Genomic DNA, 26,441 nt, shown 5'->3' on the forward strand with positions numbered 1-26,441 from the left:
GGAGTGACATTTGCAATTTTCCACTCATCTGGAACCATTCCAGCTTCTAGTATTCTTGAAAGATCATTACTTATGTTTCCATAATCTCTTCAGCTACCTCTTTCAGTACCATGGGGTCCAGGTGATGTATCTATCTCCAGACCTTTCATCTTCCCAAGCTATTAACAACACTTACTCCTGTCCCCTGATTTCTGGCATTCTCGTACTGTCTTCCATAGTGAGGATTTTCCATAGTGAAAACTGCACATAGTCCTGTAATAGGATTATAATTACGACTTGTTGTTCTTGGACAAGAAGAATGACTTGAGCTGCTCGTGATATTATTAATTTGTATTAATGTGATTTAGTTATAAAGGATAAATGAAAACAGATGGTATTATTCTTCCCTACTGCTGCATGGAACAACCTTTTGCCTAATGAACTGAAGATTGTTTATTCAGTCATGTGGTTTCCAAAGACTGCAGCATTACTGTACAAACTGAAACACACTAAATCCCTATGCTATCCACCATCAGCCTGATTTTACAGCAGTTGTAGTTGATCCAGATCCCTGTTATGGGGAAAATCAGTTTGACTTCATGGACATAAAATGTAATGTGGTTGGTGGGAAAAGACAGCATTACAAATGAGGTGTTTCCTTGTGCCCAACACTTTGCTTACTTGTTGCTATATACAAAACTTTACTGCAGTAAACACTGACTCTTATTAGTTGTGCTTGTCATTAAACAGGATTTTTTTAAAGAAGCTTTTTTGTGAGGCAATTGCTTAAAGTACAATCAAATGATGCTGCAATATGGAAATAGTCACCTGGGATGGATGATCCCTCAGATATTTTTTTCCTCAGCTTATTTTTCCAGCTCTTTTTGCAATAGATTCTTCCTATACTGTTAATCCCAGCTATGCACTACACAACAGCCCAGATACTCCCTGCATTAAAAACATTTTCCTATGTATCACTATTTATTTTATCGGAACAACAGAATCAACAAACTCATTTGTAAGGCCAGTGATGTTGTGGGGGTGGAACTGGACTCTCTGACGGTGGTGTCTGAAAAGAGGATGCTGTCCAAGTTGCATTGCCATCTTGGACAATGTCTTCCATCCACCCCATAATGTACTGGTTAGGCACAGTAGTACATTCAGCCAGAGACTCATTCCACCGAGATGCAACACTAGGCGTCACAGGAAGTCATTCCTACCTGTGGCCATCAAACTTTACAAATCCTTCCTCCGAGTGTCAGACACCCTGAGCCAACAGGCTGGTCCTGGACTTATTTTACTTGGCATAATTTACTTCTTATTATTTAATTATTTATGGTTTTATATTGCTATATTTCTACATTATTCTTGGTTGGTGCGACTGTAACGAAACCCAATTTCCTTCGGGATCAATAAAGTACGTCTGCCTGTCTGTCTGAACATCTTTTTCTACCATCCACAATCAAATTGCTGAAGGAGCTAGGGATCCATGGTCCGACAATATGGCAAACCATCAGAGGCCGCAGAAAGAAGCTGTCACTGGCTTTGGATCAAGCAAAAAGACCCCTCCTGGGCTCCAAGGTAGCGTCAAGAGAGTGGGAAGACACAACGGAGGGTGACTCTGGAACACCAGAAGTCATTGTTGAGCCCTCTGGAGATGTAGTGGGCTAATCGATGAAACATCAAGGAAGGAAGGTGTCCACTTGAAAATCCCTGTGTGTCAACCCTGTGCCACTCCCAGCATCAAGGCAGTCTCGAGCAAGTGCTCATGACCTGTTGCGAGGGTTATTCATTAGAGTCCTGAGTTCGTACAAAGATAGCTTGGCAGCATCTCTACTTTCTTAGAAGTTTGCATAATGTCAGCATGTCATTTAAAATTTTGACGATAGATGTATTGTGGAGAATATATCGACTGGGTGTATTGTAGCCTAGTATGGAAACACCAATGCCCTTGAACAGAAAAGCCTACAAAACGTAGTGGATACAGCCCAGTCCATCATAGGTAAAGTTCTCCCCTCCAATGAGCACATCTATATGGGCAGCTGTCGCAGGAAAGCAGCACCCATCATGCAAGTCAAGCTCTCTTCGAGCAGCTGCCATCAAGAAGGAGGTCCCGCACCACCAGATTCAGGAACAGTTAGTATTCCTCAATCATCAGGCTTTTAAACCAGAGGGGATGACTTCAGTCACCCCAACACTGAACTATTGACTCACTTTCATGGATTCTTCATCCCATGTGTTCTCAATATTTATTGCTTATATATGATTACTATTATTATGTTATGTTTGTATTTACACAGTTTGCTGTGTTTTGCACATTGGTTGTTTGTCCATCTTGTGTGTGGACTTTCATTAATTCTCTTGCGTTTCCTGTGTTCCTTGGATTTAATATGAAAGCCCAAAAGAAAATGAATCTTTGGGTTGTATATGGTGACACGTATGTATTGTGATAACAAATTTACTTTGAACTTGATCTTCAATAGGAACAGATTCTTTTAGATTGATGTTGTCTTCATGATTTTAAATGTCTCTTTCAAAGCTTCACATAAATTCTTCTGTTTTAAGCCCCATATTCTCTGGTCAAAACATGTACACTCAGTGCCCACTAAGTAGCTCCTGTACCTAACAAAGTGGCCACTTTCTCATGATTTCATGCCGCTTTCAGCGAACTAAGCAGATATACCCCTGATCTCTCTGTTCTTCTACCCCATTCTTGTATGGGGGTGGGGGGGGAATCTCATCGAAACCTTCTAAATGTTGAAAGCAGTAAATAAGGTGGATGTGTGAGGATGTTTCCTATGGTGGGGGTATCCAGAACTAGAGGGAAAGCCTCAAAATTGAGGGGTGACCCTTTAGAACAGAGTTCAGGAGGAATTTTATAGCCAGAGCTGTGGAATGCTCTGCCACAGACTGCGATGGAGGCCAAGTATATTTAAGGCAGAAGTTGATCATTTCCTGATTGGTCAGGGCAGCAAAGGATCTGGCGAGAAGACAGGTGTATGGGGTTGAGTGGGATCAGGGATCAGCCATGATGGAATGACGGAGCAGAGTCAATAGGCTGAATGGCCTAATTCTGCTCTGATGTCTTATGATCTTATTTAGAATTGTGTCCCTCCGCTTTATATTGCTCTTCCCATCACATTCCCCCACCATGGGAAGTATTCTCATAAACCTTTTATCGACTGTTTCTATTGTTTTCATTCATATACCATGGTGAATGAAACTGAATTCAACACTACAGCTGAGCCCAGACAAGTGTTCTATAAAGATTCAACATGACTTCCATTACCTGGGTTAATATAGACCAGAACTGTACTCATCTTATTAACTGCTTTGTCAGTCTTCTGTTACTTTCAATGATCTGTGCAAGATCACCTTGCTCCTGCATCCTTTTTAGAACAATATCCTTTACCCCGAGGAAGGGTCTCAGTCAGAAATATTGACTGTTTATTCCTCTCCATAGATGCTGCCTGACTTGATGAGTTCCTCAAGCATTTTGCGTCTGTTGTTCCTTTATTCTATATTGCCTCGGTACATTTTTCCTACCAAAGTGCATCACTCCTTTCACTTCTCCACATTGATTGTCATCTGCTATGGTGCAGCCTATTCCACTGGCCTCTATCACTGCCCTCTTTGTAGTTCAGAATACCCCACTGGCCTCTATCACTGCCCTCTTTGTAGTTCAGAATACCCCACTGGCCTCTATCACTGCCCTCTTTGTAGTTCAGAATACCCCACTGGCCTCTATCACTGCCCTCTTTGTAATTCAGAATACCACTACACTTTGCTACTTAGCAATTTTCTTACTACTGCTAAAAGACGATTTTATTGCAGGGTCTTCAACCTAGATAACAATTCCCTTATATAGGACCTTATCAAAACTGTTCTACATCAACCACATTTACTTTATCAACCCTCTATCACAAAAAATAGAAATACTGGAGGAAGTTCAGTCAGTCAAGCAGCATTTATGTAAAGAGAATCTAGTTAATCTTTCAAATCAGGGACCCTTCCTCAGAACTGGAGGGAAAAAGGGGTATAATTTTCACAGCAGATATGAGGAGAGGAGTGAGTAAAAGACAAAAGACGGTAGGGTGATTGTTGAGACAGATCAGGTGATAAACACAAAAGATTTTTGGATCATTCGGATTCTTCCGGGGAAGGTAGGACCCGTCATAAGGGACAGTTTGCACCTGAACTGGAGGGCAACTAATATCCTAGTGGGATGGTTTGTTAATGATACACAGTAGATTTTAAACTAGAGTTGCAGGGGGACAGAAACCAGAGGGCCAGAATAGTCAGTGGAGAGGTTGTGGAGGCAGATATTGGTAAAACCTCAGACAAGTTAGGAATCAAAAGGTTGAACATGGTGTAACTAATGTCCTGACATGAATGAACTGACTTTATTTCTTACATCCTTCACATATATGAGGTGTAAAAATCTTTACGTTATGTCTCTGTCTAAATGTGCAATCATAGTAATTTATAATAAACAGAACAGTCTATGTAACATAGAAATACACTCAAATCAGTGTGAGTTCATCAGTCTGATGGCCTGTTGGAAGAAGCTGTCCTGGAGCCAGTTGGTCTTGGCTTTTATGATGTGGTACCATTTCCCGGATGGTAGAAGCTGGAATAGATTGTGTTGGGGTGACTTGGATGCCTAATGATCCTTCGGGCCCTTTCTTCACACCTGTCTTTGTAAATGTCCTGAATCATGGGAAGCTCACAACTACAGATGCGCTGGGCTGTCCGCACCACTCTCTGCAGAATCCTGTGATTAAGGGAGGTACAGTTCCTAAGGCAGGCAGTGATGCAGCCAGTGTCCTGACATGCCTATACTTCAATGCAAGAAGTATCGTAGGAAAGGCGGATAATAGTGCTACAGATGAGTTAGTTGGTTTACAAACAGGCAACGTGTAGTGAAGAGAAGCTGTTGATATGGCAAAATTGTAGTCAACAGGAGGACAAAAGGTGGACAAAATTGAAAAGGGTGAATACAGGACTGAAGATGTTGTATCTGAATGTGTGCAGTATATTGAATAAGGTAGATGAACTTGCAGCACAGTTACAGATTGGTATATATGATGCTGTGCGCATCACTGAATCATGGCTGAAAGAAGATTACAGCTGGGAGCTTAATGTCCAAGTATACACATTGTATTGAAAGGATAAGCAGGAAGGCAGAGGAGGCAGCGTTGCTCTGTTGTTCAAAAAATGAAATCAAATCATTAGAAAGGGGTAATAAGGGTCGAAAGGTGTTGGATCATTGTGGATAGAACAAAAGAACTGCAAGGGTAAAAAGACCCTGATGGGAGTTGTATACAGACACCCCTCCCCCCCCAAATACTGATAAGGATGTAGGCTAAAAATGATAATGGAGATAAAAAACGCATGCCAAAAAGGCAATGTTACAATAGTCATGGGGGACTTCAATATGCAGGGAGATTGGGAAGATTAGGTTAGTTCTGGGTTACAGGAGGAAAAATTTCTGGAGTGCCTACAAGACGGTTTTCTTAGAGCAGCTCGTGGTTGAGCCAGTTAAAGGATCAGCTGTTCTGGATTGGGTGTTGTGCAATGAACCAGAATTGATCAGAGAGCTTAAGGTAAAATAACTCTTAGGGGAAAGTGATCATAGTATGATCAAATTCACCTTAAAATTTGAGAAGAGAAGCTAAAGTCAGATGTATCAGTATTACACCGGAGTAATGGGAATTACAGAGGCATGAGAGAAGAGTTGGCCAGAATTCATTGGAAAAGAACACTAGCAGGGATGATGGAAAAGCAGAAATGGCTGGAAATTTTGGAAGTAATTCGGAAGGCCAGGATACATACATCCCAAAGAGGAAGAAGTATTCTAAAGGAAAGATGACACAATCGTGGTGAACTAGAGAAGTCAAAGTCAATGTAAAAACCAAAGAGAGGGCATATAGTAGAGCAAAAATCAGCCGGGTTAGAGGATTGGGAAGCCTGCAAATACCAACAGAAGGCAACTAAAAAGTCTTTAAGAAGGTAAAGATGGAATACGAAAGTAAGCTAGCTAATAATATCAGAGAGGATTCCAAAAGGTTCTTCAGATATATAAGGTGTAAAAGAGAGTGGATATGCTGTAAAACAATCCCCAAGTAATAGGGGACAACGAAACGATGGATGAAATGAATAAGTATTTTGCATCAGTCTTCACTGTGGAAGACATGAGCAGTATTTTGAAAGTTACAGGTGTCAGGGGTCATGAAAAGTGTGAAATTACCATAACTAGGGAGAAGGTTCTTGGGAAACTGAAAGGTCTGAAGGTAGATAAGTCACCTGGACCAGATGATGTACACCCAGGGTTCTGAAAGAAGTGGCTGAAGAGATCGTGGAGGCATTAGTAATAATCTTTCAAGAATCACTAGATTCTGTAATGGTTTCAGAAGACTCGAAAATTGCAAATGTCACTCCATTCTTCAAGAAGGGAGAAAAAGCAGAAGAAAAGAAACTATAGACCAGTTAATCTGACCTTGATGGTTGGGAAGATGCTGGAGTCAATTATTAAGGATAAGATCTCAGCATACTTGTAGGCTATAGTCAGCATGGTTTCCTCAAGGGAAAATCTTGCCTGACAAATCTGTTGGAATACTTTGAAGAAATAACAAGCAGGATAGACAAAGGAGAATTGGTTGATGTTGTGTACTTGGATTTTCAGAAGGCCTCTGACAAGCTGCCACATGGAAAGCTGCTTAGCAAGCTACAAGCCCATGGTATTACAGGATAGATTGTAGCATGGATAAAGCTGTGGCTGATTGGCAGGAGGCAAAGAGTGGGGATAAAGGGAGTATCTTTTGGTAGGCTGTGGGTGACTAGTGGTGTTCCACAGGGGTCTGTGTTGGGATTCTTCTTACACTATATGCCAATGATTTGGATGATGAAATTGATGGCTTTGTTGAAAGGTTACCAGACAATATGAAGATAAGAGGAGGGGCAGGTAGTTTTGAGGAAGTAGAGGGGCTACCGAAGGACCTAGACAGATTAGGAGAATGGGCAACAAAACGGCAGATGGAATACTGTCTCAGGAAGATTATGGTCATGTAGTTTAGTAGAAGAAATGAAAGGGTTGACTACTTCCTAAAAGGAGAGAAAATATTAAAAAAACTGAGCTGCAAAGGGACTTTGGAAACCTTGTGCAGGATTCCCTAAAAGTTCAGTCTGTGGTGAGGAAGGCAAATGCAATGTAGCATCCATATCAAGAGGGCTAGCATATAAAAGCAAGGATGTAATATTGAAACTTTGTAAAGCACTGATGAGGCCTCACTTGGAGTATCGTGAGCAGTTTTGGGTTCTGTATCTTAGAAAGGATGCGCTGAAACTGAAGAGGGTTCAAATGAGATTCATGAAGATGATTCCAGGACTGAATGGCTTGTTGTATGAAGAGCATTTGATGGCTCTGGGCCTGTATTCATTAGAATTCAGAAGAATGAGGGGTGATTTCATTGAATTCTATCGAATGGATGTAGAAGGGATGTTTTGTATAATGGGAGAGTCTAAGACCAGAAGACACAGCCTCAGAATTGAGGGGCATCCTCTTAGGAAGGCGATGAGGAGGAATTTCTTTAGCCAGAGAGTGGTGAATCTGTGGAATTCTTTGCCACAGGTAGCTGTGGAGGTCAAGTCTTTATGCATATTTAAGGCAGAAGTTGATAGATTCTTGATTGGTCAGGGCATGAAGGGATATGGAGAATGGGACTGAGAGGAAATTTACATCAGCCATGATGAAGTGGCAGAGCAGGCTCGACTGGCCAAATAGTCTAACTCTGCTCCTATATCTTCTGATATTGCATGATTCTGCAGTTGCTGGAAATCCAGAGCAGCATACACAAAATGCTGGAGGACCTCAGCAAGTCAGGCAGCATCTATGGAAGGGAATAAAGAGTCGGCATTTTCGACTGCAACCCTTCATGATGAATCCAAATTCAATCTTAATTTAAAACTAAAGTACACAACATCAATTGTAGAACTGCTTTCAGGTTTTTTTTCCTCAATTTAATCTTAAAATGCCAAACCTGAATGTGTCTCAAAATCCTATTAACCAAAACAACAAGAACTAGTCTATCATGGTTTACTCTATCAGTTCCTACTATAAATAACATCCTGATTTCCAATACATACACCCTAGTTCTCTCTTAATGGTTTAAGAGGAAGTCTAGATATCAGCTCAATTCTTCAAGGCGAATGCATCCTTCATTAGTCATGGTATTCAAAACAGCTTACTGGAATCCTAACATTCACAAAATGCTGGTGGAACGCAGCAGGCCAGGCAGCAATTATAGGGAGAAGCGCTGTCGACGTTTCGGGCCGAGACCCTTCGTCAGGACTAACTGAAAGGAAAGATAGTAAGTAGTGGGGGGAGGGGGAGATGCGAAATGATAGGAGAAGACCGGAGGGGGTGGGGTGAAGCTGAGAGCTGGAAAGGTGATTGGCAAAAGTGATAAAGAGCTGGAGAAGGGAAAGGATCATGGGACAGGAGGCCTCAGGAGAAAGAAAGGGGGAGGGGAGCACCAGAGGGAGATGGAGAATAGGCAGAGTGATGGGCAGAGAGAGAGAAAAAGGAGGAGGGGGAAAAACTGAATATATCAGGGATGGGGTAAGAAGGGGAGGAGGGGCATTAACAGAAGTTAGAGAAGTCAATGTTCATGCCATCAGGTTGGAGGCTACCCAGCCGGTATATAAGGTGTTGTTCCTCCAACCTGAGTTTGGATTCATTTTGACAATAGAGGAGGCCATGGATAGACATATCAGAATGGGAAAGGGATTTCCTCGTGTTTGTGTCTAACATTATTCAATTTATTTTTTATACTTTATGGTATTCGTATAATGACCGTTTGTTTGAGACACACATTCTACCAATCCACCATCACGAGTTTTGTCTCATATTTCACGTTTTACTCACTTTGCAACCTTAATATTTCCCTTTGTTTGTGAAGCCGGAAGCACCGTTGCTGACCAACAGTGTACTAATTCATTTAGTACAGAATTTTTATTCATAGTAGCTTTTCCCCCTGATCATAACTCTATTCTCCACTCCTCCAGCTCCAAACCTATTAACATGCATTTAAAGTCTATGTGTAGCTCATTCATTCTTTCCTCCGGCACTCATCCCCATTACAATTCCCTCTGTCCTTGAAATGATGGAAGTGTCCAATAAAATGAACTCTCATTACTTACTAACTTCCCTAACAGTTTTATCCCAATGCCAATTTTCCAAATAGCTCAGGTATTAACCCAGAGATTTAATCTTTGCGGTTTGGTTTCTTAAGTAGTATCTAGTACACATCAAACAGGAAATCTTGTCTAATTCTTTCTATATTTTTGTTCTCAACAGGCTTCAAATGATTAGAGATTCACTTTTTGAAGATGTTCCTTCCCCGAAACTGAGTAGGCACTATACTCTATGGAACCCTCAACTCTTCATGGAAAGGATACTTCTAATCATGGCATTATAGTCACCTCCTCCACCCCCTTTGGGACAACTTCTGCTTCAATGTACTTTGCACAGTATTTTTGCCAACTAAACAATCTGTCTCTTTAGCCAGACAGGTAGCAGGTACCCTACACAGTCTGAATTGATCAAATTTTTATTCTCCATACTTTTCTTTCTCTTTACCCATCAGTAGCTGTAAAACCTGTTCCAACTCTGTAACACCCCTGAGATGTGTTTAAATTCTGGAGTAAACTACCTAGATAACCTTACCCTTCCTTTATGTGTTTGAAGGGTTCATACTTGTTCTCAATAACAACTCTGACCTACAAAGATTCAAAGATTTGAGATGAAGACATAAACTTCAGATCTGTTCGTTTGTGACAGTCTCACTCTGTACTGTTTGAACTGAATTGACTTTATTTCTTACATTCTTCATGAAAAGTAAAAATCTTTACGTTACGTCTTCGTTTAAGTGTGCAACGTGCAATCATAGTAACCTATAATTATTTATAATAAATAGAACAGACAATGTAATATAGAGTACACTCAAATCAACGTGAGTTCATCAGTCTGATGGCCTGTTGGAAGAAGCTGTCCCGGAGCCTGTTGATCCTGGCTTTTATGCTGCAGTACCATTTCCTGGATGGTAGCAGCTGGAATAGATTGTGGTTGTGGTGACTTGGATCCCCAATGACCCTATAGGCCCTTTCTACACACCTGATCTTGTAAGTGTCCCGAATCATGGGAAGTTCACAACTACACATATGCTGGGCTGTCCGCACCACTCTCTTCAGAGACCTGCAATTGAGGGAGGTACAGTTCCCATACCAGGCAGTGATGCAGCCAGTCAGGATGCTCTCAATTGTGTCCCTGTAGAAAGTTCTTAGGATTTGGGGGCCCATACCAAACTTCCCCAACCGTCTGAGGTGAAATAGGTGCTGTTGTGCCTTTTTCCACCACACAGCTGGTGTGCACAGACCACGTGAGGTCCTTGGTGATGTGGATGATGAGGAATTTCTGTATTTTGCAATTTTCACACAAATCTGAGACACATGAGAGACTGCCGATGCTGGAAATCTGTAGCAACCAGCATATAGCGCATGTCGATCTCACACAAACTTTTCTATTGTTACAAATGCTTTCATGCTTGACAATGAGCATTTCAATTGTAGTGTACAAAAAGACCAGAGAAAAATGTAGTCTGTGATGTACATTTATGTAAACCATTACATCACTGAAGCAAGTGGAGCCACCCATTGCCCCTTTCACCTTCCTCTCTTACAACCTCCCACTACATTTAGGAAACACTCATTTTGTGTGATTATCCCAGTCCATCTACAGTAGCCTTTAGGACGAACTGGAATTCTTAGACTGGGATGATCACACATCCCAGTCTTGTTTAAAAAATCCTGGTCAAACTTCCAGAGGGTGATGGAAGTGACCTGGAGATAGCTTGTTGCTGCATTTCACTCTTGGGGAAAAAAAATCTGATTTCCAACTGGATAAACTGAAGAAAAATCTCTCAGCAAGCAGTTGCAAGAATGTCTTAGCTTCCTAATTACTCCCTGTCGAGATACATAATGACAACTGCAAACTGCCATTTATGAGCTGAATGAGTCCATTGTAACAACTGATGGTAACAAAGTTCTTACTAGCTTTTAAAGTTAAACTATACTTCAGTTTGAGATCTATTTCGAAGCATTTATCAAATAATTTCCATGCTGACCAAATCTTAATGTATGAACTGGAATGCTCCCCCTGGCCACCTCCCACAGTATTTCTCATATCCTTCTTTAGGTTCAGAGTCAAGCTTACAATTGACAATATTCTTCCAGACATTTTGCTGCATAAAAAATCTCCATTGGGCAATCTTTTGCACAAATACGCCCCCTCATTAACAATGTAGTCTGACATTTCATGGTTTGTTTTGCTATTTTGCCTAAAGTAATTCTAGCTAAAAAGGAAACCAAGTATGTTATGCCTCTGGGATTTTCTTCAGCTTGTTTATAAAAGGCAGAATTTAGCCTGCTCTTTTTTGTACAAATGTTGAGCTGGCATACCCTAGGAGTATCCACCAGTAATTCATTATATGATCCTAGCATTTCCTATGCAGCAGACATTGGAAATGGTGTGGTGTGTGCAGTAACCAGGCAGTGCTATAGTTTCCATAGCTTCCAGTGAAATGCATCGTTTGCATCAGGAATGTGCTGGGGGCAGCCCAGAGGTGTCTCCTCGATTCCAATGTGAACACAGCACGCGCACAGCTTACTAACCTTAATCTGTACATTTCTGGAATGTGAGGGGCAACTGAAGCACCCATAGGAAACCCACACAATCACAAGAAGAAAGTACAAACTGTTTACAGACAGTAGTGTGAATTGAACCCTGAACGCTGGCACTTTGAGGTGCTACTCTATGCCATGCCACCCCTAGTTCAGCACCTTCACATCTCCAGCGAACCTAAGCTCTGGTACTGTCCTAAGCTCTGGTACTGTCTGTGTTGAGTGTTATGCCTGTGGCCCCCTCCTTTTTGAGAATCTCAGGATCGCTATTGATTCGAGTCAGGAGACCCAGGAAATGAGAGAGAGAGACACGCAGATTCCTCAATGTTTGGAATGTGTCCTGGGCCTCCGAGATACAAAGCCACGGAACAGGTCAGTGTCTTTTGGAGACGGAATTGTGTATTGAATACTGTACGATTCATCGAAGCCCCCCCAGGCAATGAACCGAGGGGGGTTGGTGGAGGGAATGCATCATCTCAACCTGATTGACATCAGAGACCCTGTGAGTCAGGATAAAAGAGGGTCTGTGGGAACAGCCCCTCAGACGCACCAGAAGAAATGCTAGAACTCCTGTAACAGCGTAATAGCGAAAGCCGGTGGAAAAGCCCACGTGCGTCCTTTTCCATTTGCCTCGGAATTGGTGGGCCTTACCACGGAAGCCCGGCTTTAGCTAACCACAAAGGGAAAATCAGCCCCCAACGACTCTCGAAGGATTGACATCATAAAAGGAATGGGCAAGTTAAACCTCCGTCTCTCTCTCCAACCAAAAAGCTGCAGCTTGAATGAACTTGAGTGACTTTTATATTTCCATCGGACAATACATTATCCCCTAGACAACGATAGAGCTATTTCTTATTGATTATTATTATACCCGCGCTTTTAGATTTAGTATTGACGACGTATATTATATGTATGTTTGCATTGATATTATTTTTGTGTATTTTTATCAATAAATACCGTTACAAATAGTACCATCAGACTTCAACGGACCTCTCTATCTTTGCTGGTAAGTGACCCAGTTACGGGGTACGTAACACGAGTTTGCACATTTTCCTTGTTGCTACATAATGTCTTGCTGGGTCCCCTGGATTTCTCACATATCCCAAAGGTGTGCTGGTAGTTTACCCCTAAATGGGAAATAATATTGGTATTGGTTTACTGTTGTCACATGTACCAATATACAGTGAAAAGCTTGTCTTGCATATTGTTTATAAGATCAAATCATTACACAGTGCATTGAGCTTGAATACTATAAAACAATAACAAAGCAGAACAGGAGGGAGATTGAAAATCAGCTTGAATGGTGCCAGAACAACTCAGCATCAGCAAAGCCAAAGAGCTGATTGTCGACTGCAGGAGGAAGAAGCCGGGCATTCGTGAGTCAGACCCCTTTGGGGATCAGAGGTTGGGGGGTCAGTAGCTTTGAATTTCTTGGGAGAAGATCTGTTCTGGGGCCAGTATGTAAGTGTCACCACAAAGAAGGCACTGCACCACTGCTAGTTTCTAAGAAGTTTGTGTAGATTCATCATGTAATTTAAAACTTTGACGACTTACTGTATATAGAAGCATAGTGAAGAGCATCCTAACTGTTGCACCACAGCCTGGTATGGAAACACAATGTCCAAGAATGGAAAAGTCTGCAGGAAGTGGTGGGTACGGCCCAGTCAATCACAGGAAAAGCCCTCACCACCACTGAGCAAACTTACAAGGTGTGTCACCACAAGAAAGCAGCATCCATCATCAAGGACCTTCACTGTCGTTTTGCTGTTTCCTCGGGTAAGAGGTAGGCTCAGGAATAGTTATTATCCGATAATCACCAGGCTCCTGTACTGATGTGGATAAGTTCACTCACCTCAACTCTGCACTGACTGCACAAGCTACAGCGTCACTTTCAAGGACTCAGTAACTCATATTCTCAGTATTATTTATTTATTTGCACAATTTATTTCCTTTCACGTATTGTCTGACAGTCTTCATGGATAGTTTTTCATAAATTTTTGTATTTCTTTATTTGCCTGCAAGAAAATGAATCCCAAGGCAGCTTGTGGTGACATATGTGTATTTTGATAATACATTTACTTTGACTTTTAACTTTGAATAACTTCGTGAAAGCTATTAAAGATGTGCAGGTAAATGCTCAGTGCAAGATCATAACGAGGTAGACTGTCAGGCCCTGAGCCCATTTTATCATACAACAGATCCACTGAAAATCTATCCTTGAGCCTGCTCCAAGACCAGAGGACAAAGCCTCAGAATTGAGAAACGTCCTTTTAGAACAGAGATGAGGAATTTCTTTTGCCAGAGAGTGGTGAATCTGTGGAATTTGTTGCCACAGACAGCTCTGGAGGCCAAGTTATTGGGTATATTTTGAGCAGAGGTTGATAAGTTCTTGATTAGTCAGGGTATGAAGGGATAGGGAGAGACGGCAGAAGATTGGGGCTGAGAGAGAAAATGGATCAGCCATGATGAAATGGTGAAGCACACTTGATGGACCAGATGGTCTAATTCTGCTCCTATTTCTGATGGTACATATTTTCAGGTTTTGTATATTCTTCCTTATGGAAGAGGGGAATGTGTGGGTTTTCTCTGGGTCTTCCACTTCCCTCCCACAGTGCAAAGACGTACTTGGTAGGTTACCTGGTCATTATGTTAGGGTTAAATTGAGGTGTTGGGGGTTGCTGAGCTGTGGGCCTATTCCGCACTGCCTCTCTAAATAAATACATAAATGTGCAATGGTCAACGTGGGTTTGATGCTTCTCCTCACTGATTGTGATCTGTTACAGATCCAGTTGCATTACCTCCTAGAGCCTGGCGTTCTCATGATGAGGGTGCTTGGAACAGTAGCATTAAAGGCTGAACTATAGTGAATAAAACATTGTCTGATGTCAGTGTCCTTACTGTCCAGATGCTCCAGAGATGGCTGTAGGACCAGAGAGATAGCAACTGCTTTAGATGTCTTTTAGTCTGGAATGTGAAATTATTCTTAGTGGAGGTGAACGGCAAATGAATGAAAATGGGGACTGAATGGACATCCGAGAAAGAGTGGATCGGCGGGGAAATGAGAAGGAATTATGCTGATGGGACTGCTCTGCCAAGAGCTAGCGTGGATCTACTGCATAGCCCTCTATTTTTCTAAGCTCCATGTACCTCCAAAATGCACTCCCAGCAAGAAATCTGACACCTGACCAGGTTCATTTCCCAATACAGGTGGCCCCCGTTTTTCAAACGTTCGCTTTACGACAGCTCACTGTTACAAAAGACCTACATTAGTTACTGTTTTCACTAAACAAAGAGGATTTTCGCTTTTACGAAAAAAAGACACCCACTTAATTCGTGTGTTTACCCCTAGAAAGACTACCATGACTGTGAAGCCTTGTGTGGGCAGTCATGTGCGCACGCGTGTACCGTCGATTTTCTTTCCTCCAAATTGATTTTGGCTTGCTGTCTTTCCGATTTTAATAAGTGAAACTACACCGTACATACAATATTTCTACTTTATATAGACTCTATCATATAATTCCTGCTTTTACTATATGTTTGTGTTATTTTAGGTTTTATGTGCTATTTGGTTTGATTTGGTAGGTTATTTTTTGGGTCTGGAAATGCTCAAAAATTTTTCCCATATAAATTAATGGTAATTGCTTCTTCACGTCACAACATTTCGGCTTACAGACGGTTTCACAGGAACGCTCTACCTTCGGATAGCGGGGGAAACCTGTACCAGATCATGTACAGCCTCTCCTCTAGTTGGCTTTTCTGTCAGGAAACCTTCCTGAACGTACCTAACAAGCTCCACCCCATCCAAACCCCCTGCTCTAAGGAGATGCCAGTCAATGCCAGGAAACTTAAAATCACCCATCACAACACCCCTCTTATTATTGCACCATTTCAGAATCTCCCTCCCTATCTGCTCTTCGATGGCTGCTACTATTGGGGGGGGGGGGGAGGTCTATAAAAAACACACTTTAGAGTTATTGCCCCATCCTGTTTCTGACTTCCACCCACACTGACTCAGTGGACAATCCCTCCATGACTTCCTCCTTTTCTGCAGCCATGATACTATCCCTGATTAGCAAAGCCATGCCCCACCTCTTTTGCCTCCCTCCCTGTCCTTCTTGATACATCTAAAGCCTGGCACTGTCAGCAGCCATTCCTGCTCCTGAGACATCCAAGTCTCTGTAATGGCCACCATGTCATAGTTCTACATAATGATCCATGCTCTAAGTTCAACCGTCTTGTTTATGATACTTCTTGCATTAAAATAATCACATCTCAGGCCATCTGGATGAGTGCATCTTTGTTCTATCATCTGCTTATACTTCCTCACAAACTCCCTACAACCAGTCTCTTAAAAAGAATTTAAAAAGATTGACAGCTTCTGCTCTACTTCCATCTACAAGTTTGCACGATAAGATTATAGTGGGCCATATCTCAAATAATGATGATTTGGCTACAGGAAGGAAATAAGAGAGCTTCGTGACATGGTGTCTTGATAACCTTTCCCTCAATGTCAGCAAAACAAAAGTGTTGTTATTTGACTTCAAGAGGGGAGGGGGTGGTGCACATGCTTTTGTTAACTTTGATAGTGCTGACGTCAAGTTCCTAGGATTAAAAGCTTCAAGTTCCCAGATGTGAAAATCACTAATAGCCTGTCCTGGTTCAACCATGTTGATGCAATGGCCAAGGAGGCCTACCAACACATTTACTTCCTCAGGAGACTCAAGAAATTAGGCATGGCCCTGTGGATTTCACTGATACACCATCCTGTGTGGATGCAGCACTGCTTAGTATGACAACCTTTCTCCACAGAGTGCAAGAATCTGCAGAGTAATGGGTACAGCTCAGTGTTCACCAGGGACTCTGTCCATCTGTCCTCAGTGAAGAAGCCAGTATAATCAATTACCCCACCCACCCTGGGCATCCTTTCTGCTCACCCTAGCCATCGAGGTTCAAGGGCAGCCCCTATCGTGCTGTTATAAGACTCTAGAACGTTTCCATGGTACAATAAGATGGACTCTTGACTTCACAGCCTGAGACCTTGCACTTTACCGTTCACCTGCACTGCATCTCTCCGTACTGCTATACTCTACGCGCAGTATGCAAGACAAGTTTTAAACTAAACCGGTGAACCAACTGACCAGTTTAATTTACCAGCTTTCTCTATCTCTTTTGATACTTATCTATGCGATGGGGCAATTTACAAATACCTTTGGGGTTTAGGAGTAAACTGGAGCATCTGACAGTCAAGAGGAGGACGTGCAAACTCCACACACAAACCTAGGTGCTTGCAGCTGTGAAGCAGCTCCACCACACTGCCTCAGTAACTTTCCTGTGAGATAGCCAAAACTGGACAAAGCTGTCCAGAAATGGCCTCAGCTTTTTAAAAAAATTACATTTGAACACTGAAACTATAATTTTACTACATTGTATACAAAATCAGACATATTTTTATGATGTGCTGTGTGCATTTTCTCTTGAATCTATTTTGAGAGTTTAATACCACACGTGCTGAATTCGGGATCCATGCATTACACGGTAAAATCTCCTTTTTAACTTTTGTCACCAACATTGTCAATGGCAATCAATTTGGATCTTTGATAATAATTTTAAATCATTTATCTCCAGCTAAATTATGGGGAGACAGCAACCCTTCTCACTGGCCTACATCACAGTCTTGTTCCCAGCCACCAGCTCCATCTCAGTCTTGGGCAATTGTCTGAAGCTCCTCCAGAATGTCCATAATCTCAGAGTCAAAAATCACTGTGGTACAAAATATGGACCCCACTTCCATATCATTTCTAACACCATTCATTCCCTCAGTTGGTGGATTAATTAGTTCAAAGGTTCATTTATCATCAAAGAACACAACTCTGAAAATCTTCTCCAGGTAGCAATGAAACCAAGAAAGAAAAGAAAGCCAGCACAATCATCAACCCCCAAATCCCCCCACCCCACACAGAAAAAAGAACAAAAATGGAACAGGCATATTGACCCTCTATTGTCTTTTAGCCCCAGTAGGTAGGTAATAATAGAACATGGGTGAGCATGTGACATAGTGCAAGTTACAGGAAAGTAAGAGACGGAATGGGATTAATCTAAGAGCTGCCATATTCATGAGGGGCTGAATGGCCTACCTCTATAAAAACATAATTTGTAGGTTTCTTAGAACACAGAAGACACACTTATATTTAACCATGTAATTTCTATTCACATGTGAATAGTGACAGTGGGTGCTGATGCTAATATTTAATTTATGTGAAAACAACTACACTTCATGTTCCACATCCAAACAGAGCATACAATAAAGACTCCACTCACAAGACAAGGAGCTGAAATTCTGAGCTCAAATTGCTCTGCACAATGCCTTACATTTAAAGATGGCTCTTGTACTGTGCCAAGACATTGGGTACATTTAAGGCAGAGTTTGATAGATTTTAAACTAGTCAGAGCATGAACGGATGCAGGCAGAAGGCAGGAAGTTGGGGCTGAGTGGGAAATGGATCAGCCACGATAAAATCGTGGTAAACTACTACCACAAACAATGAAGAGGTGAACTAAGGCCAAGCAAATTCAAGGGATGAGCCATGCTGGTGTATTGCAAAATCGGTGCAGTTCCAGTTGGAGTGAGTGATTTGGAGAGAGGTCGCTGAGGCAGGGGAGTTTCAATGCCCATCCAACTAACCTGGGTGCGAGGTTGAGTCACTCTAAGCGCCAAGCCAACTTAGAGAGATCAAGAATGGCTTCGGGCTGGGCAGCATGGTCTAGGCCCAGAGCAATCCCTCGCAAATTAGGGATGGATGGAAGACCATGAACGCCCATGTCATATGACACGGCACATGATGATGATGATGATGATGATGAAGAATATGTTTAAGATGAGAGGGACAGCGCTTAAAGGGAAAGTTTTCATACAAAGAGTACTCAGTAGCTGGAATGAGCAGGAAGGTGGTGGAGGCAGGAACAGTAACACCATTCAAGAGGCATCTGGACAGATACTTGAATGATGAAGGCAAAGAGGGGGACAGGAGAGACTGCAGATGTGCTGCATCTTTTTTGTTGCTCAAGGGAATATGGGATATGGGATTAATGCAAACAAGTAGGATTAGTATAGATAGGTACGATAGTCCGCATAGATGTGGAGGGCTGAAGAGCATGTTTTTATGCTGTACAACACTGCATTTTCCTTGGAACAACCTTTGAGAAGATTCATTAGGGATCAATGCTTTTAGTTATTTGAAATCTGAAGAAGCTGATACACGTAATCTTTGAAGTAGTTCAAAATTATGAAGGGTTAGATTGAGAAAAAACAAAAAGATGTCTTTAGCAACCTAAGGTAATCTAAGTTCAATTTGGTAACCTAAGGACTCAAATTGAAGATAAACAACAAAAGAATGAAATGGAAGGTGAAATCAACACACACAGCATTTCCAGCATCTGCTGCAGAATTTCTCATGTTTGAAACGGAAGACGGATAGTTTTGAAATACTGAACTGTGCTGATTTGGTATATTCTGCTTGAAAGGGTGGTTGAAGCCAATAAGCAGAAACTTTACTTTTTGAAATGAATACACACATGAAAAGGAAAAAACCTGTGGTGCTGTTGGAATGAGAGCTGGCACAGAGTGAACAGCATCCTTCGCTGTTTCAGGTTCTTTGATCCTATTTTGCATGTTTGGATGTAGAATAAACCTTAGAACAGCAACTTCAACTCGTAACGTTCTAGTCTCTCTCTTTCACCACCACTCCAAGTTTACTAATTTTATTAATTAGTATACAATGCCTAAAGGAAGTATTCACCCCCCCCCCCCGGAGGTTTTCATGTTTTATTATTTTACAACACTGAATCAAAGTTAATTTAATTTGGCTTTTTTGACACTGGTCAACAGAAAAGACTCCTTTGTTTCAAAGTGAAAACAAATTTCTACAATTTGGTCTAAATTTATTAAAATTATAGAAACATAGAAACCCTACAGCACAATACAGGCCCTTTGGCCCACAAAGCTGTGCCAAACATGTCCTTACCTCAGAACTACCTGGGCTTACTCATTGGCTCTATTTTTCTAAGCTCCATATATCTATCCACGAGCCCCTTAAAAGACCCTATCACTTCCGCCTCCACCGCTGCCGCCGGCAGCCCATTCCACGCACTCACCACACTCTGCGTAAAAAACTTACCCCTGACGTCTCCCCTGTACCTGCTTCCAAGCACCTTAAAACTGTGCCCCCTCATGCTAGCCATTTCAGCCCTGGGGAAAAGTCTCTGACGATCCACACGTTCAATGCCTCTCATATCTTGCACACCTCTATCAGGTCACCTCTCATCCTCCGTTGCTCCAAGGGAAACAGGCTGAGTTCACTCAACCTATTCTCATAAGGCATGCTCCCCAATCCAGGCAACATCCTTGTAAACACACACACAATGGAGGAACAACACCTGATATTCCGTCTGCGTAGCCTCCAACCTGATGGCATGAACATTGATTTCTCTAACTTCCGTTAATGCCCCTCCTCCCCTTCTTACCCCATCTTTTATTTATTTATTTCCCTTTTTTTCCTTTTTTTTCTCTCTCTGCCCCTCTCACAATCACTCCTTGCCTGCTCTCCATCTCCCTCTGGTGCTCCCCTCTCCCTTGGCCTCCCGTCCCATGATCCTTTCCCTTCTCCAGCTCTGTATCCCTTTTGCCAATCACCTTTACAGCTCTTAGCTTCACCCCTCCCCCTCCTGTCTTCGCCTATCATTTCAGATTTCCCCCTCCCCCTCCCACCTTCAGATCTCTTTACTATCTTTTCTTTCAGTTAGTCATGACGAAGGGTCTCAGCCCAAAATGTCAACTGTACTTCTCCCCATAGATGCTGCCTGGCCTGCTGCATTCCATCAGCATTTTGTGTGTGTTGCTTGAATTTCCAGCATCAGCAGATTTCCTTGTGTTTGTGTTTTAACATCCTTGTAAATCTCCTCTGCACCCTTCCTATGGTTTCCACGTCCTTCCTGTAGTGAGGCGACCAGAACTGAGCACAGTACTCCAAGTGGGGTCTGACCAGGGTCCTATACAGCTGCAACATTACCTCCGTTGGCTCTTAAACTCAATCCCACGATTGATGAAGGCCAATGCACTGTATGCTTTCTTAACCACAGAGTCAACCTGCGCAGCAGCTTTGAGTGTCCTATGGACTCAAACCCCCAGATCCCTCTGATCCTCCACACTGCCAAGAGTCTTACCATTAGTGCTATATTCTGCCATCATATTTGACCTACCAAAATGAACCACCTCACACTTATTAGGGTTGAATTCCATCTGCCCACTTCTCAGCCCAGTTTTGCATCCTATCAATGTCCTGTTGTAACCTCTGACAGCCCTCCACACTATCCACAACACCCCCAACCTTTGTGTCATCAGCAAATTTACTAACCCATCCCTCCACTTCCTCATCCAGGTCATTTATAAAAATCACAAAGAGAAGGGGTCCCTGAGGCACTCCACTGGTGACTGACCTCTATGCAGAATATGACCCATCTACAACCACTCTTTGCCTTCTGTGGGCAAGCCAGTTCTGGATCCACAAAGCAATGTCCCCTTGGATCCCATGCCTCCTTACTTTCTCAATAAGCCTTGCAAGGGGTACCTTATAAAATGGACTTGCTGAAATCCATATACACTACATCTACTGCTCTTCCTTCATCAATGTGTTTAGTCACATCCTCAAAAATTTCATTCAGGCTCATAAGGCACAACTTGCCTTCAACACAAAATAATTGATAGCATAATTACTCATCCTTCACATCACTGAGGACCTCACATGGTCTGTACACACCAGCTGTGTGGTGAAAAAGGCACAACAGCTCCTCTTTCACCTCAGATGGTGAGGAAGTTTGATATGGGCTCCTAAATGCTAAAAACTTTCTACAGGAGCACAATTGAGAGCATCCTGACTGACTGCCTCGTATGGGAATAGTACCTCCCTTAATCGCAGGATTCTGCAGAGAGTGGTGCGGACAGCTCAGCACATCTGTAGTTGTGAACTTCCCATGATTCAGGACATTTACAAAGACAGGTGTGAAAAAAGGGCCCAAAGAATCATTGGAGACCCGAGTCACCCCAACCACAATCTATTCCAGCTGCTACCATCTGGGAAACACTACTGCAGCATAAAAGCCAGGACCAACAGGCTCCAGGACAGCTTCTTCCACCAGGCCATCAGACTGATGAACTCACACTGATTTGAGTGTACTTTATATTACATTGACTGTTCTATTTATTGTAAATTATTATGATTGTGTGGTCAATTCAATTCAGTATTCAGTAGATGCACCTTTGGCAGCAATTAAATTCTTGACTCTGTGAGGATGGGCCTCTACCAGATCTGCACATCTGGACATTGCAATTTTCCCCCATTCTTCTTTATAAAACTGCTCAAACTCTGCCAGATGGCATGGGGATTGTGAGTGAACAGCCCTTTTCAAGTCCAGTCACAAATTCTCAGTTGGATCGAGATCTGGACTCTGACTTGGCCACTCTAAGACATTAATTTACTTGTTTTAGGCTATTCCTTCATAGCTTTGGCTTTACATTTGGTGGAAAACAAATCTTCTCTCATGCTGCAGTTCCCTTGCAGACTGCATCAGGTTTTCCTCGAGGATTTCCCTGTATTTTGCTGCATTCATTTTACCCTCTACCTTCACAAGCCTTCCAGGCCTGCTGCAGTGAAGCATTACCACAGCATGATGCAGCCATCACCATCCTTCATAGTAGGGGTAGTGTGGTTTTGATGATAACGTACGCCAAACATAGTGTTTAGCCTGATTGCCAAAAGCTCAATTTTGGTTTCATCGGACCTTAGAACTTCCTTCCAGCTGACTTTAGTCTCCCACATGCCTTCTGGCCAAATCTAGCTGAGATTTCAAATGAGTTTTTTTCTAACAGTGCCTTTCTCTTTGTCACTCTCCCATAAAGCTGCAACTGGTGAAGCACCCAGGCAACAGTTGTATGTGCAGTCTCTTTCATGTCAGCCACTGAGGCTTGTAAATCCTCCAAGTTGTCACAGGTCTCTTGGTGGCCTCCTTCACTAGACCCCTTCATGCACGGTCACTCAGTTTTTGAGGACAGCCAGCTCTAGGCATATTTACAACTCTGCCATATTCTTTCCATTTCTTGATGATTGATGTAACTGTATTCCAAGGAATATTAAGTGATTTGGAAATGTTCTTATATCCATCACTTGACTTGTGCTTTCCAATAACCTTATCGCAGAGTTGCTTGGAGTGTTCCTTTGTCTTCATGGTGTAGTTTTTGCCAGGATTCTTACTCACCAGCAGCTGGACCAGAAGTTACGTAACTAGTTATGTAATTTCTAAAACCAATGATTTGGTGTGTCATATTAAGGGGGATGAATATTTATCAATTATTGTGTTTTACATTTGTAATTAATTTAGATCACTTTGTAGAGATTAATTTTCACTTTGATATGAAAGAGTTTTTTTATGTTGATCAGTGTCCAAAAAAAGCCAAATCCACCGTGATTCAATGTAGTAAAACAATAAAACATGAAAACTTTGGAGGGGGGGTAGAATATTTTTTATAGGCACTGTGCATATTTCAGCAAGCACAGTAATACTGGTCCACATTTAGTTTCAGTGTTTGTGTCATAGAACAGTACAGTGCACAAACGGGCCATTCAGCCCATCTATTCTGTGCCAAACTATTAATTGACCTAGCCCCATTGACCTGCACCCAGGCCATAGCCCTGCGTATCCCCTCCCATCTATGTACATTTAAATTTTTCTTCAATGTTAAAACCAAACCCAAACATCCACCACTTCATTTCTGCTGGCATCTCATTCCATACCCTCACCACCCTCGGACTGAAGTTCCCACCTACGTTCCCCTTAAATGTTTCACCTTTCACCTTTAACCCATGACCCCTAATTCTAGTCTTAGCCAACCTTAGTGGAAAGGAGAGAAAGAATGGGGATAGGGCTTTAGGGAGAGAGGGAATGGTAGAAGGGCTGATAAAATCAGATAAGTTTGTCACTCTTGTTCAGTATGCAAGTAACTTTTAAATTATAAAATGGATGCCAGGTAAGAACAAAATCATTGCTGTTTAAGATTAATACTTTAATATCTTGCAACACTAATTGCATGAGCTCACACACGATCAAGTCATTTGGATGGAGTACTGCACTGGGACAACATCTATAGAGGTGTTAATGTCTTCAGAAGATTGTGACCAAATGCAAAATACATTCATTTTCAGATCAAACTGGTCAGTTTGAGTATACTTACCACCCACCAGCTGTACACACTGCGCTCCAAAATCATATTTGTTTTTGTCCAGAGTGGCAGAATGTCCTGATCAAACTTCTCATCGAACCACTGTGACACACCAGGATCACCCACACAATGACTGCAAGCACATGTCCTCTGACTTGCAAGGTCCTTGGTTAGCTTCGGAATACCCGAGTAGTTAGGTACCAGCTTGACCTGGTGAACGCTCTCCAGAGCTTGGCTCTCCAGGTAGGCTGTACTTGTCACACCCGTCAGTGTGTAAGTGAAAAACACAGAAGTCAGAAAGACAATGAGCAGTCCGAGGAAAAGGATGCAGACGCGAAGCGAGCACTTCATTGTTTCTCTGAAGTGTGGTCTTTTTACGGTGATGGGAGATCCTTGCAGCTGTTAAGGAACTTCAGCAAGCAGAGCAGAGGAGGAGTTCCAGAACTCAAGTCCACCTATGAAGCCCGTCTAATTCATTGTAGCTTTGTGGTTTTAACTGGTGACTCTCAGATGAAATTCCAGCAGTTCCAGGAGTTAAAGACCCCTACCCAGACTGGTCCTCTTTCAGTCAGACACTCAGACTTCTTTTATTTCTCTCTTCCCCCTTTGTAAACGGGGCTGAAGGTTCTGTTAACTTTGGCTCAGACCTTGTGACCATTAGAAAACACAATCATTCTTTGGAACATGTGAAATGGAATTAATCTCCTTGTGACAACAAATAGACCACTCATTAACTTCTTGAGCCTCTGAGAGATGAAGCAAGTGGTTTGATCCTGTGGGTCGGGAGCTGGGATTAATTCATCCAACCAGCCATTCGATTTATTTTAAGACTACGAGGCACAATCCAGATCTCCTCAAAAGTCTCTCTTTCCCTTAACTGGAGCCCAGTTCACAGCTTCAGAAATTTCATAGTATGCTTTGTATGTATCTTCTGTTCATACGAGGTATGTCTGTGAGAGAGCTGTTGCCAAGGTGACAATATCTATTTTAAAAAAGAGGCAAGTCAAAGTGTGCAGATGAGTGCAAGGTCTCTTCGTACTGCCTCACAAGTCCTCTGTATGTTCATTGTTGCCATTCAGATGCCTTAATCCACTATCAGGTGAAAGATCACTTCAGTACAGAACCATAATTGTTGCCCTCCATGAAGAGCAGAGCTAATTAGATGGGAGCACTCTACTTTTCTAAAGCTGTGCCAGGTTTTCTTCTGGATTTTGCTGTTAGCAAGTTGCTCAGGACTTTCTTAGGCAGGCAATTGACAGACACTAGAACAAAAGCAGAAAAATATGAATTCAGTTGACATTCTCTGTATATAAAACAGAAGAGCCATGGTCTTTTTCAGGTGATTCAATTCATTCAAAGAACTACAATAGGAAAGGAACAAATCTATACAAACTACAAGTACTATAGCATATAAATGATATAAATGGCATTTAATTAATATCACAGAGTACCATTCTCTCTCTATCACTGCAGTCATTGTACCAAAATAATACTTGCCTTCAATTATCCTTCCTCCTCCATTGGGAATCATTTTGTAAAATAAACCATTCATCTGTGGAAGGCACCAATAGAAAATACAAACCTGGTCTCCAGCAAAGAGCTGTTCAGACTCAAAACTGCCCTTCAAACTCTCTAACCCAGTGCTGAAATCACAGGAACCATATCCGAAACCAGTTCCCAGCAATGACAAGGATTAAACCTGGGATTTTCAGAACTGCACAGTTTAGTGGTAGACCAAAATCTTTCCATTAACGTTCCCTGCCCAACTATGCTCTATCAAGATAGTAGGTCATTTGCCACATTTGTCAAAGAGTTAGCCAGCATGGAAGTAGGCCTTTCAACCAAAAACACGCATGCCAACCAAGATGCCCATCCAAGCTAGTCCTATTTGTATATCCTTCTAAAACTCTCTTATCCTTGTACCCACCCAAATGTCTTTTAAAAGTTGTTATTGTATCCACCTCAACCACATCCTCTAGCACAGTGGTTCCCAACCTGGCATCCAGGAACCACTAGGTTAATAGTAGGGGTTCATGGCATAAAAAAGGTTGCCATCTCATTGGCTCTTCATTCAACTTGGAACATCTGGACAGCAAAGGTACAAATTTCAGTATGATCTGTATCAAATACAGCTCAGCATTCAATATCATCATCCCCTCAACATTAATTAATAAACTTCAGTACCTCCTTGTGCAATTGGATCATCAATTTCCTCGCTTGCAGACCCAATCAGTTTGGATTGGCAGCAACATCTCCTCCACAGTTTCCATCAGCACAGGTGCACCATACGGCAGTGTGCTTAGCCCCCTGCTCTACCCACTTTACACTTATGACTGCAAGGCTAATGACAGCTCCAATGTGATATTTAAGTTTGTTGATGACAGCACTGTTGTTGGCTGAATCAAAGGTGGTGACAAATCACCACATAGGAGGGAGATTGAAAATATGGTTGAGT

The 26,441-nt window shown here is 42.2% G+C and overlaps 1 protein-coding gene across 4 annotated transcripts in view; it reads right to left on the bottom strand.

The window, feature by feature from the left end:
• The window catches only part of st3gal2 (ST3 beta-galactoside alpha-2,3-sialyltransferase 2), a 288,593-nt gene that overhangs the window by 135,995 nt on the left and 126,157 nt on the right, over positions 1–26,441 (bottom strand). For all 4 annotated transcript variants that reach the window (XM_073069675.1, XM_073069672.1, XM_073069673.1 and 1 more), the window contains one exon: positions 23,999–25,248. In XM_073069675.1, the coding sequence (XP_072925776.1) occupies positions 23,999–24,337 (339 nt within the window). In that variant the 5' untranslated portion in view covers positions 24,338–25,248. The remainder of the gene's footprint in view (positions 1–23,998; positions 25,249–26,441) is intronic.

Source organism: Hemitrygon akajei, chromosome 17, assembly GCF_048418815.1.
Source record: "Hemitrygon akajei chromosome 17, sHemAka1.3, whole genome shotgun sequence".
Taxonomy (NCBI): Eukaryota; Metazoa; Chordata; class Chondrichthyes; order Myliobatiformes; family Dasyatidae; genus Hemitrygon; species Hemitrygon akajei.